This window comes from Myiozetetes cayanensis, unplaced genomic scaffold (genome assembly GCF_022539395.1).
Source record: "Myiozetetes cayanensis isolate MyiCay16 unplaced genomic scaffold, myiCay2020 scf4, whole genome shotgun sequence".
NCBI lineage: Eukaryota > Metazoa > Chordata > Aves > Passeriformes > Tyrannidae > Myiozetetes > Myiozetetes cayanensis.
In genome coordinates this window covers 72098183-72117264 of record NW_026087631.1, presented here as the reverse complement: position 1 = coordinate 72117264, position 19082 = coordinate 72098183, and the positions used below count along the sequence as shown (strand labels likewise).

Genomic DNA, 19082 nt, shown 5'->3' with positions numbered 1-19082 from the left:
CGCCCCCGGCACTCTCCAGGGAGCCGTTCCACACGGAATCACACGGGAGCGTCTCCCCATCTGTGCCGCCGAGCACCCCCACCCCCACCGCCCAGCCCCGCAGCCTCCTGCCATTATGTTCCTCCGTCGCGGGGCCGGGCCGCGCCGCGGGCCGTAGCCCTGCCCGAGCCCGCCGGCTCCGGCCGCAGCAGGTGTGTCGCATGGGGAGCGGAGCTTGCATGCGGTGGGGTCGCTTCCTGCCGGCCCGGCGGTGGCCGGAGCCCCGCGGGTAGCCCGCGCAGCCCGGGCGGGGCCGGATCGCCGTGCCCGTCGCCGGAGGGACCGCGGCCTCCTCTGCCCGGGCGTCCCCGGGGCTCGCAGGGCCCGGCCGGGCAGGGCCGGCAGCGAGCGGGCCCGCGGGGAGGTGGCCGGGGCCGCGGCGGCCCGGAGGAGGGAGCGGCCCCCGGGCCGAGGGGCCGAGGGAGGGCCGGCCGCGGCCGCCCGTGCGGGGAAGACGGGCCGAGGCGGCGGAAGAACGTGGTGCTTCTGCCCAGAACGGCGTGGGGGGGATGAGGGGATGCGGAGAAGGTGTGCAGGGTTGTGCCCCAGACCTCTGCTCAGTTGCAGGTGCAGCCCAGGGCAGAGGGGCCGGCCGGGGTTGCCCAGCCGCCCGCAGGGAGCCCTGCAGAGCAGCATCTCCCGCAGCCCCCGAGAGGAGGGGGCTCGGCGCGTAGGCGGAGGTGGTTACTGGTGTTCCCAGAGCAAGGGTGAGTAGCCAGGAGGAGCGGGGTGGCTGCTGTGTCGGTCCGTGGTGCCTGTCAGCCAGCCACGCAGGAGGAAGGCCCAGCGTGGCCGAGGTGAAGGGGAGCGGGCAGCGGCACAGCGGCCACGGGCGCAGGTGGGTGCGGAGCCCCGGAGCGGCCCGGGCACCGCGGGGAGCCCGGCCCCGTGCCTGGCATCGCCCCAGAGGCGCAGGGCAGGGCCGAGCAGGCGGCTCGGGCCGGGGTGGGAGCCGCTCAGAGGAGCCTGCCCGGGCCTCCCCAGCCGGGGGGTGCCGGCCGGGGGGGCTGCAGCTCGCTGGTTCTTAGGGCCTCCAGCACTGTGGAATAGCAAAAAAGGCCCAAAAAAATATAAAGAAAGAGGGCAGCGGCCGACTCGGCGCTGCGAGGAGGGGGCAAAGGAACTATTTTGCAGGCATGTTGCTGCTGCGGAAATGGATTTCTGGAGGGGAGGGAGGCGCGCGTGTGGGTCCCGTGCCTGAGCAATGGCACAGAGAGCTCCGAAAATGCCACCCGGGCGGCCCCAGCTGCGGCGAGCAGTGGGGAGGGCGGCCGGGAGAAGCCCCAGGGCTCGGGCACCCCTCGGCCGTGTGGGCATGAGAGGAAAGATGTGACGCGTGTGGGAGCAGAGGGGGAGCAGCCCGGGTTGTGTCCCAGGGCTGTGGCCGAGCCTGCCCGGTGCTGCGAGGGAGATCCTGTGAGGATTTTTATTGCGGTCTCTTTGTTAGCTCCAGACAGGCACGCACACACACACACACTCACACACACACACACAATCCCAGCTCTCAGCCAGGTTGTGGGAGGTAAGTGGGGGAGGCGAGCAAGAGGGGGGCTCTGGGGAGCAGGGGCCGCGTGGGCCGGGCCGGAGGGGAGCCGGGGTGCCACGCCACACACCCCCCCTTCCCCACGCACACACACACAAAAATAACCCAACCCCTGCGATTTTCAGGGGGACTTGTTGGCAACTCGGCGAGGGTTGCCATAGCTTTTTATGTAGGGTGACCAGAACCGGCTGGAACTGGTTTGAGGCGGATCAGCTCCTGAACACAATGCAGTCACTGAGCTACTACACTGGGAGAGCTTCCTCCCTTCATGGCAGCCAAAAGCAGAGGAGCTTGCAGAAACAGATACCAGCCCCAAACAGTCTGTGAATGCACACTTTGTAGACACACAGCACTGGTACGTGGCTAACGTAGTCCTAAAAGGGTTCTGGATGGAAATGTACAGATTTGCAGGATGACTCGGGCTTTTCGTGCCTTTTTTTTTATTATTATTATTATTTTTTTTTATGCTTAAGGAAACGGGTGAAAGAGCTGAGATTTACGACCCCGAGTCCAATATTTTTGGCTTTGCAAGGGTGGGACACCGGTGGTGCAGCCGGTTTGGAAGCGAAAGGACATAAAATGGATATTGAATGCTGTGTAATTGTAGCTGTGCTTGCGACTGAGGAGGATGCTTTGCATGCGGTTTTATTTACAGGGGGTGCTGTCTTGTGGTTTGCTTCTTTAGGGGATGTTAAGCTTGGGGGTGTGGGGGTGTGGAGGTTGCTGTGCCTTTCGGTGAGGCCGAAAGGAAGCAGGATTGTCGTAGAATTGTGCATAAAAAAAGCATCTCGAAGAGATGCATTCTCGTTTCCCTCTTTTTTTTTTTTCCCTTTTTTATTATTTTTTTTTATTTTTTATTTTTTTTTCCTCTCCCTTGCAGGCCTATTGATTGGGGCTGCCTTTAACCCTTTGGTGTGTTTGCAGAGGTAACGGAGCAGCGGCTTTAAAAACCCCAAATAAATAACCTTTCAAAGGTCAAGGTTCACGAGGTGAGATGGGGTGGTTGGTGTGATGTGTGGGAGAGGTGAACCCGACACCCTCGGCGCACCAGGAAGGAGACAATTGTTGGAGGGCTCCTGCAGAAATGCTCTTAAGGTCCTCCAGTGTTAATAGGATTAAAGCTACTCTTTGGAAAGCCTGAACTGATATCTTGGCTAAATACACTTATTTTCACTGCAATCTCTCCAGATATAGGTTGGGTTTTTGTCACAGCGCAGCGCTGCGGAACAGGCCTCTGAGTGGCAGTGGTAAATTGTGGGCCGGTTGCGGCGGCGTTGCTCGCAGGCAGAATCTGCTGCCTGGCTATTTACAGCTTGTCGTCCGGCCACGGCCGAGCGACCCAGAATTTGGGGGTGAATGAAGGTTTTCAGCATTAAATGTGGACTTTTAGTATCTCCTACAGGTTAAAAACCCAAAAAGTATAAAGAGCAGGGATGGCTTTTCTTGAGACTGCTGTAACCTCGGGGAGGGTTTTGCAGCAGCCAAGTGGGAAGATGTATTTTTTTGGGGGGGGGGGGCTGGATGTGGAGCTCCAGCCCTGAATTGTAATCTCTCAGTGATGAAATCAGAAAGCGGATGGGCAGCGCATCGTCAGCTCCTGAGGGGTGGCTGCTTTTAACTCAGGGCAGTGGATAATTGACAGGGGGTTGGTGGGTTTATTGTTTTCCCTCGTCTAAAAAATTGAATGTGTGCTCAGACTCGAGCTGGAATTCCTCTCTCACAGTGAGAGCCGAAGGATTCAGAGAGGCAGAGGGAGAGGAGAGAGAAGGAAGCAGGCATGAAGGGAAGAACAAAGGCTGTGAGAGCTTGCACAGTGCATCACTCAACGTTTTGCCTTGGGGGATTTCTTTTTGCTAGAACTGTTCACTTCCTACAGCAGGAAATCAGCAATCAGAAACCAGGGGGATTTATGATTGAAAAACCAAAGAATCTCCCCAATCCTAGCTGGGTAGATGGTTTGGCAGCCTACAAGCAAGATGGTATGGAGGCAGATGATGTGGTAGATGGTGTGGTGTGAAATGAGCGTCCTCTCTGTGCAGACAGAGCCCCATAAGCCTGGCGAGGCTGGGGATGGTGGGTAAGTTGTGAGCAGGGTGCCTGCACCCCGGTGACAACGCCAGGCCACCCTTTTTGTTCCTGAGGCAGCACCTTATGTAAGGCACTGAGCTGTTAATTGTAGGAGAGTGGTTTTTGTTTTTTTTTTAATTTCTGATCATCTGAACAGTAGGCAGATTAAAAATTGGAAGTTCTGGAATTGATGCAGAATTCTGTGCGTCTGTTTGGGGGTTTCAACGCTCTCTGCACTGCAGATTTTTTTATTCTCAGCCAAGAAGGTTTTGGATTTGCAGGGTTTTCGGTAGGATGTGAGATGAGAGGCCCTGGTGAGTTGTGTTTTTCCCACAGATGTGAATCCCTGTAAATGCCCTTCACCAGGAGATGGGGGTTTTGCAGGCAGGAGCGACATTTAGGACGTGATCCGAATCTGTGTGACTCCTGGAATCCGAAAATTGCAGCTGAGTTATCCCCATGCTTGTTTTACATCGGGAGGTACCAAATTAAGCCACGTTTATCGTTTATTTTCAAGCAGAGTGCAGGAAGAACAGGGTTTTCCCTTGTTTTTCAGGAATCCACTCCCATTTTAGGAGGATCTGGGGAAGTGTGCAGGCCCAGCCCCCGAGGTGGATCTCTGGATCCATCCAGGTGGTTTCCAGCTGGAGCTGGAGATGGCTGGGGATGGCTGGGGAGGTTCCTCTGCCCACCTGCTGGGACATCCCTGGTCCTTTTTCCAACCAAAGGCTGAACATCCTGACCCTTGAACCAGCTGGGGGTGGTTCTTTTGAAGCTGTGCTAGAGGTGCTTTAGAGCCCAGAGGCCTCCCCTTCTCTCTTTCCCTTCCTGTTTTCTGCTACCCAAAGAGAACTGGAGATAGCCAGGTCCAAAATTGACGAGATGAGGCTCCTACAGAGTCAGGAAGTGCAGGAGTGATATTTTGGCTGTCAGAATTTTGGATTAGGTCTTTCACTCGTTGGGCATGGAGACAGATTGGACTGTCCTCTTTTCCCGAAGGGCAGATAGATTTGGTGCAGGTTGCTTCGTATCCATTTCCACCTTGGAACACCGAGACGCTTCCCAGAGATGTTTCCATCAGGACCTTAGCGGGTGGTAAATGAGACCTCTGTGCTGAGAACTCCAGAGTTCCCAGGAGGAGAATTCCTGTGCCTGTTAGGAAAGGAATTCCTGGGATTTCTGGAAGCAAGCGCCGTGCCCTTCAGGCCTGGGGAAGAGGAGCGCGACTGCGGTCGCGGCGCGCGTCAGAGCGGTGATTGGAGATGTGGTTCCCGTTTCCTGGAGGAGGGGTTGTGGTCGGGTTGGCTCTGTCTGTCGCTGCGGAGGGGATGATTGGAAGTGTAAATCACTCCTGATATTTGGTGGGTGAACTGGTCGTGTTCTGTGTGTCAGGCTGAAGGTTGCCTAACGAGCCTCACCTAATTTAGGCACCTTGTTTGGACTTTGTGGAGTCCTAGAGGTAAAAACACTGCAGAGAGTTTAGGGAAGGTCCCAACAACGTGAATGCCACAGGTAGATGAAGATTGGGGGTTTTCCTGCTTCCTGTTTGAAGGCAGAGGGTTGGAATTTAATCAGGCAGTTGTATCAAGTCCTTGGATTTGTGGTTGTGCAGCTTGGGAAGAGCTGGATGGATGGCAGGGTAAGAGCCAAAGAGGAAAAGTTCTTTAAAGGTTAAAGATTCAATAAAAGAATAAAAAGCTGGGCTTGTACCTGACAAAAATGAGGGGTTTGAGTGAGCTGGAGATGGGCCCAGTCTGGGGCTGGTTTTTCATCAAAATCCCGGTTTCCCTGGGGAAATCAGGAGCTTCATTCCCTGTTCTGAAGCATTTACAGGCATCACGATGGCCCAGAGAAGGCACAGACTTAACAGCTTGTCTGACAGCCAAGGTGTCAGCTGATTTGGATCTTGGAGGAAAAGGCAGAGTTATCTCCTTAAAAGAAGGGAGTTCCTGAAAGGTTTTTGGGGAGTTTTTGCAGGAGTAACTGCACCGAGGCTTTGCGTGGATTTACATGGATTTTATGTGCTCTGGTCTCTGGATTCCTTTCCATTTAATTTGTGGAGCAACTTGCTTTGTAATGTTGATATTAATGCAGGTGTTAATTTTTGTATTTAGGACTTAATTAGTCCGACAGAGCCACTCAACTATTAACCCTGTCAACAAATTCCAAACCCCTTCTGTATTCCTTTGAAGGTGTTGCCTGACATGTCCGTGTGTATTTCAGAATCCTTGAAAAATGTCCCTCATCTCCTTCCTGAAGTCCCTGATGACTTCCAGGTAGGCAGCGCTGATGAGCTGATGAATGCCCGAGTGTTACAGATTGTTACCTCTTCAGGACTCATCAGGTGGACAGTGCAAATGTTTAGGAAAATCAAGGCAGGGGGAGCTGCAAGTGCCTGACTTTATCTTTCTGAACATGCAGGTTATCTTGCTGTAATCACTGCAGGCCAGGATAGGAGGGAGTGCAGGAGAGGGAGCAGGAAGAAATTTGGGCCCAGAATGAAATGGCCGAGTTACTGAGTGTGGAGTTGAGCTCCCGGTCAATAATTCACCTGCACGCTTGGACCGCTCTGTGACCTCTGCTTCCCGGAAATGTTACTTGTTTTGTGTGAGCCCAGAGCTGAAAGTAACGCCCGTCTGCTCCTCTTACAGATCGGCTTCCCGCCAAAGCCGTGACCATGGGGGACATGAAGACCCCCGACTTCGACGACCTGCTGGCGGCCTTCGACATCCCCGACATGGTGGACCCCAAGGCGGCCATCGAGTCGGGGCACGACGAGCACGAGGGCCACGTCAAGGCCGCCGCCCACGCCGAGGACGACGGCCACGCCCCGTCCTCCTCCGACGTCGGGGTGAGCGTCATCGTCAAGAACGTGCGCACCATCGACGCGGCCGAGGGCGCCGACAAGGACGGCCACCACGCGGCGGGCAACGGCCTGCACAACGGCTTCCTGACGGCGGCGGCGCTCGAGGCCTACGGCAAAGAGGAGGGGAAGCCGCCGAAGGACGACGGCTCGGCCGCGGAGACGCCGCTGAAGGACTCGGCGTTCAACCAGTTCAGCCCCATCTCCAGCGCCGAGGAATTCGACGACGACGAGAGGATCGAGGTGGACGACCCCCCGGACAAAGAGGACGCGCGGGGCGGTTTCAGGGCGAACGTCCTGTCGCAGCAGGAGTATGACAAACTCAAGGGGCTGGGCGGGGAGAACTTGATGAAATCGGGAATGTCGCTCTCCAATAGTCTGGAGAAAAATAAAGTCGCTAAACGAGAGGCGGAGACGAACTCGGTGAATTTAAGCGTCTTCGAGCCTTTTAAAGCCCGGAAAGCGGAGGACAAGTTGCTAAAGGACGGTGCTGACAAGCTCCTGGAGAACAGAGCGCCGGACGGGAAGCCCAGTGCCGAGAAAAGCGACGCGAATCTCGCCGGCGTTTCCCAGGCCAAAGCAAAGTCGTCGGCGAAGCTTTCCTCCTGCATCGCCGCCATCGCGGCGCTGAGCGCCAAAAAGGCGGCTACGGACAGCACTAAAGACTTACAGGCTAATTCAGGGGAGTCCTCTCCCCTACCAAAAGACACAAGCGACAGCCCCCGGGCCGTTGACAAGTCGCCCGAGTCTCAGAGTCTCATCGACGGCGCCAAGAAGCCATCTGTCAAACCCCCCGACAGTCCCCGGAGCGTGTCGAGCGAGAACAGCAGCAAAGGGTCTCCGTCTTCCCCGGCGGGCTCCACGCCGGCAATTCCCAAGGTTCGCATCAAAACCATCAAGACGTCTTCGGGGGAGATCAAGAGAACTGTGACCAGGGTGTTGCCGGAGGTGGATTTGGACTCCGGGAAAAAGCCGGAGCAGAGCTCGTCCATGGTGACTTCGGTGACGTCTCTGCTGTCGTCGCCGCCATCCGCTGCCGTGCTGTCCTCTCCTCCCAGAGCCCCTCTGCAGTCCTCGGTGGTCACCAACGCGGTCGGCTCTCCGGAACTCGCCCCCAAGCAGGTCACCATCAAGCCCGTGGCCACGGCCTTCCTGCCCGTGTCGGCGGTGAAGACGGCGGGCTCGCAGGTGATCAACCTGAAGCTGGCCAACAACACCACGGTGAAAGCCACCGTCATCTCGGCGGCGTCGGTGCAGAGCGCCAGCAGCGCCATCATCAAAGCCGCCAACGCCATCCAGCAGCAGACGGTGGTGGTGCCGGCGTCCAGCCTCGCCGGCGCCAAGCTCGTGCCCAAGACGGTGCACCTGGCCAACCTGAACCTGCTGCCTCAGGGCGCCCAGGCCGCCTCCGAGCTGCGCCAGGTGCTCGCCAAACCCCAGCAGCAGATCAAGCAGGCCATCATCTCCGCCGCGGCCTCGCAGCCCTCCAAGAAGGTGTCTCGGGTGCAGGTGGTGTCGTCGCTGCAGAGCTCCGTGGTGGAGGCCTTCAACAAGGTGCTGAGCAGCGTCAACCCCGTGCCCGTTTACGTGCCCAACCTCAGCCCCCCCGCCAACGCCGGCATCACGCTGCCCACGCGAGGCTACAAGTGCCTGGAGTGCGGCGACTCGTTCGCCCTGGAGAAGAGCCTGAGCCAGCACTACGACCGCAGGAGCGTGCGGATCGAGGTCACCTGCAACCACTGCACCAAGAACCTGGTGTTCTACAACAAGTGCAGCCTGCTGTCGCACGCCCGCGGCCACAAGGAGAAGGGCGTGGTGATGCAGTGTTCCCACCTGATCCTGAAGCCCGTGCCGGCGGATCAGATGCTGGCGGCTCCTCCCGGCAACGCCGCGCCGCAGAGCCCGGCGGGATCCCTGGCGAAGGTGCAGCCCGGCGTGACGGGGACGGTGATCTCCGCCCCGGCCAGCTCTCCCGTCGTCCCGGCCATGCCGCTGGACGAAGATCCCTCCAGACTCTGTAGGCACAGCCTGAAGTGCTTGGAGTGCAGCGAAGTTTTCCAGGAGGAGACGTCTCTTGCCACTCATTTCCAGCAGGCCGCGGACGCGAGCGGACAAGTAGAGTATCCTATGTTTACATTCCCGTCTTTCGCCTCTAAGCCTAGGAGAACTTTGGAGATGGTTTTTTTACTTCCGTTTTACCCCCCAAACTCCCTGATTAAAATGATAAACACAAAAAAGTCTTGCAAGCCCGTAACGCTTTTTAAATCAGGATATTTTTTAGGCCCTGCGAGTTCTGGTATCGCCGCCGCCTCGGTGGTAAAAATCTCAGCTTTAGCTTTTTTTGACAGCTTAATCCTGAAAGTCTCGTGATAGGTTTTACTAATCATCCTTTAACCGTCCTTTCTGTGCTTTGGAGTTCGAGTAGCCCGTGGAATCCACTTAATTGGCACCCTCATTAACAGCCCGTCCGTTCAACCCCAACGAGCGGTTTGATTGGTCCTCAGCTTTTGAGTGCCCTGAGCGAGCCAGGCATTCCCCTCACCTGCAGGGACCCAGGCAGTGACAAATGGCACGCTGACCGCTGACAGCAATGCTGACAGGAATTCCCTAAAAGCTCTTCCCCGGCACCATTCCTTGCTGTGCTTTGGCTGGTTGGGTTTCCCTCCCCTCTTCCGAGCGCTCCCGAGTTCACCTTCCAGCCCATTTTTCCAATTGGTGACTGCTGTTAACGTGGCCTGAGCTGAAAGAAGCGTCAATAAAACTTCCTCTCCCCTCAGTGTGCGCTGTATTTTATAAATCCGGCAGGAGCCAAGGCGGTTAATTAATCCAGGCAGTCGGAGCGTGCCAATTAAAAGGGATTCTGGGGTGCCTTCGGTCGAGCTCGCCGATCCAGCTCTGGGCCCGGCTGAAAAACCTGCATGAGTGCTCAGGGAATATTGCTGGGAATCACACAGGATAAAATCCTGCAGTTAGGAAAATAAGGCTGCCAGTCAGAGGAGCTGATCGGGATCTATTTACGGCACCACGAGGCAGCTGGCCAGGTGGTCACGGAAAGGGATTTGGAGTGTGGGTGCTGGTGGCTCTGCCCCAGCTCCTCCTTTCCTAACAGAGTTAGACTGAGAGCCTGCATTCCCACTGGAATTGCCATCCTAGGGAACTCTTCCCCTCTGGAATGCTGCTGGTGTGTGGGTTCCATCCCTAGATGTAAGCAGGATGTAAATGGCTGACCCTGTTCTGCACCAGCTCCAGCTCTTTAGGTTTTTCCCTGCCTGCTTCGCTGGTGCTCGCTGGTGGCAGATGGATTCTACAGATAGGGAACATCCCATCTACAATCCCCTGTCCTGGCAAAAACCCTGTTGTTGCTGGAAGTCAAAAGGCCCTGAGATAAAGAGGCAGGATAGGTTGGGAGGATGAGGCTAAAATGGAAAACAAAAAGAGAAGAACGAAGAGAAAGTGATGATGTGCTCGCTTTTTTTTGGGGGGGGGTCCTTGTCTTTACAGACAGGTAAATGAACCTTTTTTGCCCTTCCCTTTCTCCCCCTGCTGAGTTTGCTCTCCAAAGGAATAAACCCTTTGCTGCTTTGTCATCCTCAGAGGTGAATGAAATCCTTCATTGCCTTCCTAGTGCTTGGCACTTTTCTGCTGTCAAACTGCCTCTATTTTGGGGGAGGGTAAAAATCGCAGAAGATTCGATATTTTAACTTTGGAAGGGAGGAAACAGGAAGGAAAAACAAAAAGAACAAAGAATCTCCCAGGGAAACTACAGCGCTCAACGTTCTCATGTATCTTTATTTTCCACCTTCACTTTTTTTTTTATCTTCTAACCCTTTTTTTTTTTCTTTTTTTTTCTCCCTGAAACTTTTGGCTTTTTTAAATGCAGGCGGGTGGTGATGATTTTCACCAGCTTGTTTTATTTTGGTGTGGGTTTGGAATGAGAGAGAGAGAGAGAGAGAGAGAGAGCTGGAGTTAAAAGGCCACCCTAAGCCCAAACTCAAATGGTAAGCAAATGTCAGAATGTCACGGTGGATGCTTTTTTGTTCTGCTGGCCTCACTTTGTGTGCTCACTGAGCAGAGCAGGGGCCTTCACCAAGGGCAGCAGATGAGTCTGGCACCGGCAGAGAGGTCACTGAGCTGAGCCAACAGTGCCCCATGCCCCGGGGCTTGTTAATCCCCAAGATGGATTTGAAACCCGGTAAATGGGGCAGCGTAAATGGCCAGGCAGGATTTTGTGTTGCCTTGAAGGTGAAGTGAAGACCCCAGAGCAGTTCTAGTCAGCCTGGGGGGGGTGAGTCCTGAACTCTGTTTGGATGGTGAGTGTTCAAACACAGAGCATTGGTAAATAATTTACAGCACAGCTCTGGAGCTCCTGGTCTGGCCTGTGTTCTTGCAGAGAGCACTCATCAGCACATCTGCCAGCCCCTTCCAGAGAACATCCCTAGAAACACCCGTGGCTTGATTGGCTTGGATTTTAATTCTCGGGGGGATTCACAAATCCCAAGAAATAACAGGAATGATTTGCGCCATCAAGGGTAAATTGGGGAGGTGCTTCTGCAAACCCACATGCATCTCCCGGGCTCAGGGGTGAACTGACGGGGCTGTGGCGGCCTCAGGACACCCCCTATTGTCTCCTCTCTTGTGGTTTGTCGTTTAGAAGACGTGCCCCATCTGCCAGATGCTGCTCCCCAACCAGTGCAGCTTCGCGTCGCACCAGCGGATCCACCAGCACAAATCCCCCTACACGTGCCCCGAGTGCGGAGCCATCTGCAGGTCCGTCCACTTCCAGACCCACGTCACCAAGAACTGCCTGCACTACACCCGCAGGGTGGGCTTTCGGTCAGTATGGCGAGCGCTCTCCGCTTCGGGAAGTTAATTTACCGGTTTTCATGAGGGTGGGTTGGGGGATTTACAGCGACAGGGTTGTCAGAGTTACAGATTGGGGGATAAGCACATTAGGGTGCTGCTCTGTCTGGGCATCCACTTTTGGAGATGATTCAATCACAGATACAGGGCTTATAAAGTTTAGAGAATTCAGATGCATTGCCTTAATTTGAGGTTCTTAAAAAACACCAAAAACTGTGGAGTTGTTTTTTTGCAGATGATTGAATTCTGGTAGAAACAGTGACCTGCAGTATTTACTCCCTTTTCTCCACTGACCTTCCCTGTGGTCTGTGCCTCCACAGAACCACCTGCAGGGACTCCAGGCCTGCCCCAGTAACACCAGCAACCTCACAAATCATTCACTGAGTCACTTAAACTTTCCAAGACATCTCCTAAACATCTCATGGCAGAATTCCTTCATCTGCTGAGACCGAACCAAAGTCACCCAGGCAAAGAAAAGCACCCTGGGAATGATAATTTCTCCCTCCTCAGACTTCCCTCCTTCCCCACCTCTCATCATCAAGCAGAGGAGGTCTTAACAGACCCCCCAAAAGCCCAGGCCAATTTACCTGAGATTGGTAAACTGAGATGAGATGGGTGTAAACCTAACGGATGCTATTGACAGTGTAAATTGTGCCCAGCAAAGAGAGGATGATGCTTGGCAAAGTTCAGGGGTGATCACTTTTAAGGGGAAAATGGGATCTTGGAATGCTTTCTTGTTATCATCAGCATGGCTAAACCCACCTGAAAATGGATTTGACAACAATCCTAACAATAAGAGGAGACAAAATTAAAATAGTGGAAGGGTAGAGAGGGGCCTTCTGTGTTTGAATGTTCTTGGAGTGATTTGGTGGCATTTACTGCTGGAGATGGAGGGCACTAAGAGGGACCCTGGTGTAAAAACTCGGTGTTAATTGGATATTTTGTTTTTAATTTCATTTTAGAATAGATGTGGGGAGCTCACAAACACTCGACCCGGCAGAAGTAGGTTTTTTTGCAAAGTTATTTTCCCACTTCCCACCTGTGATCTGTCGATGTGATTGCCGAGATTCAATTTAGCTTCCCCTGAGTTTTGAATCTGCTGATTTGATTCGATCTGAACAAGGGGGGGAACGCTGCAAAGATTTTCCTTCCTGGTTTTCCCTTCCATGGCCGTTCCCAAATTGCTGGGGGTGCACCTTAAACAATCCGCTGCACGTGCCAAAAAAGGCAGCTCGGGAAATCTGCAGAGGATTGAAGCGTTCCCTGCCCTCAATCAACACATTATCCCCCTGTCAACCTTTCTATCTGCTCTACTGTGATAACACACCCCCCAAAAAAAAAAAAATATCCTGACCTCTTATATCTTTTGGGGTGACATTTTCTCTGCCCTGCTCTGGGATCCCCCAATCGCTGGTTGGTGGTGCTGATTGGTTTGAGCGCTCGGGACGCCGCAATTTACGCCGGTGCCCGCGATTGTGTGGCGGATGTTGCAGATTGACTCTCCCTGCTCTCTCCCCCAGCTGCCTGCACTGCAACGTCGTCTACTCCGACGTGGCGGCCCTCAAGTCTCACATCCAGGGCTGTCACTGCGAGGTCTTCTACAAGTGTCCCATCTGCCCCATGGCCTTTAAATCGGCGCCCAGCACCCACTCCCACGCCTACACCCAGCACCCCGGCATCAAGATCGGCGAGCCAAAGTAAGCACTGTCAATTTACTGGGTGAGGGTGGCCTTTTCCCTGAGCCTGCACTAGGAAAGAGCGATTCCAGGGCGGAATTACGTAAATCGTTGGCGCAGGTGGCCGCAGCCTCGCTGCTTTCCGATGGCTCATCTGCGTTTTTGCTGTGAATTGAGATAATGCCGTTCCAAAACCGAGCTGCTGAGGCTCGTCAGCACTCACTTCTCATAGCAGCTGGTTGGGAAGTGGGGGAAAAAGTGGATTGGAGCTTTTTTTTCCCCTGATATGTGCTCTCTTTCTTTCTGGCTCAGAGCACAAGTGGTTCTGTTCTGTAGCAGTGCTGGTGCTTTGCTGCAGGTGGTTACAACCCGCAGGCCCGGTGGTAAATGATACCTTGTTTTAATGACATCAGAAAGTTGTTTTCACTGCAGAAAAGCCGGAAGATGAAGCTCGCTGTCGGTGTACAAGTGAATTGTGCTCGCATCTGCCAGTCTGTTTCTGATCAGCTCCGTGATTTTAGCATCACTGACCCAGGGGGTGTGAGGGGGGGACACTCTGGTGTTTCCAGGAACTGTAAAACTGCCCCTGCCATTTACTGGCAGTGGGGGATTGACAATCACATTACTGACAGTTGTTTCACAACAGATGCACCACACTGGAAAAATGCAAGGGACTCGCAGTGGGACGAAATGAGATTATTTTAATATCATCTGCTCATCTATCAAGCTCTCTCTCCTGGAACTTTAATCTTAATCTCTTTTGGAACAGGGGAGAAAATCCTTGGATGGTTATGAAGGGTGTTATCCCACAAGCTCCATCCTTTTTTTAAGAGTTCAAAAAAACTCTGGGAAGGAGAAACCCCACCCTGTGGGGCAGAAGTTGTTGTGATGGGAGGAGTATTTCCCTGTGTGGTTGTTCCGAGTTTTGGGGGAGTGTTGGTGGAGCTGCAGGGCAGGGGCAGGTGGGTTTAGGGAGTTACAATATTTCTGTGATTCAGAAATGGGTCAGATTGTCTCCTAGCAGATTCACCAGGGACTGCAGGACAGCAGCCCATCAGAGGACGCTGTGTAAATGATGCTTTTATTGCTGTCAATTGATTATAAATAATGCAAACCTGAGTGAGAATTCACCTCAGCGAGCATTTATCTGAGGGAGGAGCTGGGACCACTCGATGCCCCCAATAACAATCTCTCTCCCAGTTCACATTAAGTGGCATTCAAGAACTTCAAAGCCACAAGACATCACTGCCAAAAAAAAAAATCCATTTACCCTGAAGTGTGTTCCTAGTTCTGATGGAATCAGAAACACAGGGATACTGTCCTGTAGCTACACCAAGAGGCTGAACTTTCAGAGTGTCCTGAGAGCAGATGGTGGTGTTATTATTCTAACTTCTTCCAGGCAGCGTGAATGAAACGTGTCAGCTCTTAACCCCCCCCCCATGAAAAATCGAGTTAATTGACGTGGTGATTGTTGCCCCTCCCCTCCGACTGACGCTGTTTATTGTACTTCTGTTTTTAGAATAATATATAAATGCTCTATGTGTGACACTGTGTTTACTCTGCAACCTTTGCTCTATCGCCACTTTGATCAGCACGTTGAGAACCAGAAGGTGTCTGTTTTCAAGTGTCCCGACTGTTCCCTTCTCTATGCCCAGAAACAGCTCATGATGGACCACATCAAGGTGTGTTCTCTCGTTTTCCTTCCCAAATATATCAGTTTTTTCCAGCATTATATTTATGTTTTAGTGTTCCCTGCCACTGTTTGTGCTTTCAACCAGTAGGGGTTTTATAGGGATTCACTGTAAATGACTCTGACACTTTGCAGATTGAAATCGGAGGGTTAGAGAGGACAGATGCAGCAGCAGAATTACTGGTTGTACAGATGGAGAGGAGTAAGGACAGCAGTGTAAATTGGAGCTCAGTTAGGAGGGAATGAAAACAAAAACACTACCAGGCTCCCCCCCCCACCCAGTCTGAAATGAGGCTGCCCAATTAGCAGGTTAGGGAAGTAAAGAAAGAAATTAAACTGAACAATAAGTATTTCTCGTGCCCTGTTAATCAGCAGTTTAACCTTCAGGAAGTCTCTTTTTTTTGGTGTGTGTGGAAATACCTGCGGATGAATTTACTTAACCCTTTAGGAGTGTGATGTGACGGTGACAGGATGTGATTTGGTGATGGCACTTTGACACAGAAGGAAGGGAGTTTTGTTCCAAGGGTCAGCGCGTTCTGTCAATAGAATTGTGGATGTCCCTGTGAGATTTGCAGTTATTTTTCCACCTTTTATCGCAGTCTATGCACGGAACTCTGAAAAGTGTGGAGGGGCCGCCGAACCTGGGGATCAATCTGCCTCTCAGCACCAAACCCCCCCCTCAGAACTCAGCCGGTCACAACAAGGACGACCCAAAGTCCGTCAATGGGATGGAGAGGCTGGAGAAGAAATCTCCTTCTCCCATCAAGAGAGCAGAGCCCAAAAAAGTGGCCAGCCCCGGCTGGACGTGTTGGGAGTGCGACAGGCTCTTCACGCAGAGAGACGTTTACATCTCCCACATGAGGAAAGAGCACGGCAAGGTAGAGGAACAGACCGGATTATTGTTATTTTTGGGGGGGGATTACCTGCAGCAAGTAACTCATCCCAAATCCTAGCTGGTCCCTAACTAATGCCTTTATCCCTTTTTTTTTGGTTTTGATTTTAAAGCAAATGAAGAAGCACCCGTGCCGCCAGTGCGACAAATCCTTCAGCTCCTCGCACAGCTTGTGCCGGCACAACCGCATCAAGCACAAAGGCATCCGCAAGGTTTACACCTGCTCGTGAGTGTCAACTTTTTCTCTGCTTAGAAAGGGAGTGCAGGCCAATTAAAGCCACTGTGTGAGCTCTGAAACTCTTGTTCTGAGCTGCAGAAAAGCCGCTGATGCGGATGGTGAGGAATTTACGGGCGGGGCACAAAGTCTCTTAAATGCACAACCCCTCTTTTCCACCTGCAAAAAACCACTTGTTTTCCCAACACCTGAGTGTGAGTGTGTGTTTCTATCTGCAGGCACTGCCCGGATTCCAGGCGTACCTTCACCAAGAGGCTGATGTTGGAGAAGCACATCCAGCTGATGCACGGCATCAAAGACCCCGACGTGAAGGAGATGGCCGAGGCCGCCAGCGCAGAAGAGAGGGAGGTCAAAGAAGACACCAAGGTAAATTAATCATTTACAAGACTTGGGGGGGGGTGTATTTTGATGCCTTAAAGGTGGCATTTTCAGGGAAGCACAGAGTTTTAGTGGGATCTGCCAAGGGAAAGTTGCTGCTGTTTACAAGGCACTGACAGTAAATAAGAAGAGCTGCTTATTTATGTGATGCCCCACTGAGCACAAGTGCTGTGAGGAGAGGCTGAGGGAGCTGGGGTTGTTCAGCCTGGAGAAGAGGAGGCTCAGGGGTGACCTCATCGCTCTCTACAACTCCCTGAGAGGAGGTTGTAGCCAGGTGGGGGTGGATCTCTCCTCCCAGGCAATCAGCAGCAGGACAAGAGGGCTTAAGCGCTGCCAGGGGAGGTTTAGGTTGGATTTTAGAAAGAAATTCCTTACAGAGAGAGCGATCAGGCATTGGAATGGCCTGCCTGCAGAGAGGTGGTGGCTGAAGGTGTTTAAGATGAGGCTGGATGTGGCACTGGGTTGGATCAAGGGTTGCACACTTGATGATCTTCCAGCCCGGTTAATTCCATGATTCTACGATTGATTTACGTCCCCTTTGCAGGTTCCCAGCCCCAAGCGTAAATTGGAAGAGCCCGTCCTGGAGTTCCGGCCCCCGAGGCGCCATCACCCAACCCTTGAAGAAGCTGAAGATCAACGTCTTCAAGGTCCACAAGTGCGCCGTGTGCGGCTTCACCACCGAGAACCTCCTGCAGTTCCACGAGCACATCCCCCAGCACAAATCGGACGGCTCGTCCTACCAGTGCCGCGAGTGCGGGCTCTGCTACACGTCCCACGTCTCGCTGTCCCGCCACCTGTTCATCGTGCACAAGCTGAAGGAGCCCCAGCCCGCCGCCAAGCAGAACGGGGCGGGCGAGGAGGAGGAGGAGAACCAGCAGGAGAACAAACCCCACGCCCAGGGGGGAGCCGCGGGCGGCGCCGGCGCCGCCTCCGAGCGGCGCTGCAAGGTGTGCGCCAAGGCTTTCGAGACCGAGGCGGCCCTCAACACCCACATGAGGACGCACGGCATGGCCTTCATCAAGTCCAAACGGATGAGCTCGGCCGACAAGTGACGGCAGGGCTCGGGAATGCCGAGGATGGATTTATTTTGGGGGGGGGGTGATGAAAAATCAAGCTGGTAACAAGCAGCGTTGCGATATATCCTGCCCAACAGCGTCCCCCTCCTTCGCCCGGTCGTGGATGCCCTCACCGTTGGAGCAGTGTTTGGGTTGTAAAAGAGTTTGTACATATTTACACTGAGAAGTTTTGATACTCTTTGGTATGTGTTTGTATCGGTATCTAGCGGAGGGGGGGGAATTTGGTTGGTTGGGTTTTTTTCCCCTGTTTGGTTTCGGTTCTTTTTTGTTTCTTTTAATGCTGGGGCAGCTCTGTAGGTTCCCCTTAAGCTGTTTTTTGTTTTGTTTTGTTTTTTTGGAACACTTCTGGAAGAAAAGGTGAGCTGATGGAAGTGCTTGGAGGGGAGAAGGGAAGGGAAGCGAGCTCAGATTTTCAATTCTCTTTAAATTCCGTGCTTCTAAATGCCTCTGGAAGCTTTTAATCTCTCTCTTCCAAAAGATATATATATTAAAAAGAAGCAGCACCACTGCAGGTGTAAAATGACCCCCTAGAGTGGTAACAAAAAAATAATAATAAAAAAAACCACGATACTTTCCCAAAAAGTACAATTGCACAACTCTATCATGGATAATAAAGCGATAGTTTGGTTCTTAGCTCATCAGGTGCTCGTGCTCGAAGCTCAGAGCGTTACAAAAGGACTGGGCCGCTCGGGATTTACCCCCTCGGATGGTAAATTAGAGGCGTGGGTTTCTAATGACGGTGTCTTTTTTGCCCTGTAATTTATTCTCTCTCCTCCTCTTTGCTTGCAAACAATTTCACCCTCGGCTGCGGGCTCTGCCAGCCCTGCAGGCTGCTGATGCCAAAACCTTCTGGTGCTCGGTGTCCCGACTGTGAAGAAGCCAAGGCCCAGCTGGGAGCGTGACAATGGGGACAAGCCCTCGGGAGAGCCATTTACCACCCGCCTGGTGCCCCTGGTTTCGCTTGCACAACTCCCACACACACACACACACACCAAAATAAAACAAAAAAAAAGGTACCATCCTGTCCCTTTTCTGATCGAGTTCTCGGTGAGAGTCTATTTTTATTTTTTCGGTTGGGTTTTTTGGCCTTTTATAACCTTGTACGTTAATCCCTCCAGGAAAAGGCTTTTGTACTTTTTTTTTTAAAAAACACAAAAAACAACCAAAAAAAACCACAAAAAAAAAGGAAAAGTGTATATATATATAGGTAGGTGCATGAGAAGAGGTAGTGATTGATTGTTGGGGTTCCTTAACGAGTCTTGCTGCTGTCTGATGTTGCTACACACACCACGTCCGTTAACGACTTGTATCAAACACACATTTCACGTGTAAATAAAGGTGGAGCGTTTTGCCCCGGAAAGGTTTCGGTGAGATGCTCTTATTTATCGTGGCTTTGGGGTTGGAAACGTTTTAAAATAAAATATAGATATATTAAAAATAAAATTAGGGATCCTCTGGGCCACCTCTGTGAATTTTCCCAGTGGATCTGGGAGTTGTGTGCGTGAATTCTGCTCTCTCTCCATGCCCACTTTTGATTTGGCACGTCCCTAAATGCTTGTGAGCCCAGCTTGGCATACTGAGTGGTACTGAGACCTGTCTGGGGGGGGATTTTATTTCTGCAGATGCACAGAAATGAATTTCTGACCTGCCAGAAAGCCCCCCCCCCCCTTTGAACCTCTGGAGAAATGAGGAGGGCGAGCTTATTTACTTTGCAAAGAGGGTTTTTTTATGTAACTCTGACCTTTTCCATCTGTTAATAAACA

The 19082-nt window shown here is 52.8% G+C and overlaps 1 protein-coding gene across 1 annotated transcript; it reads left to right on the top strand.

The window, feature by feature from the left end:
* Nucleotides 1–523: 523 nt before the first annotated feature.
* On the top strand, nt 524–18682 carry ZNF532 (zinc finger protein 532). The gene is given in 10 exon segments (XM_050328742.1): nt 524–746; nt 6301–8627; nt 11164–11345; nt 12893–13069; nt 14568–14730; nt 15338–15616; nt 15744–15856; nt 16084–16231; nt 16788–16840; nt 16842–18682. Coding segments are annotated over 10 exon segments (4086 nt in total). The 5' UTR covers nt 524–556; the 3' UTR covers nt 17296–18682.
* Nucleotides 18683–19082: the final 400 nt, after the last annotated feature.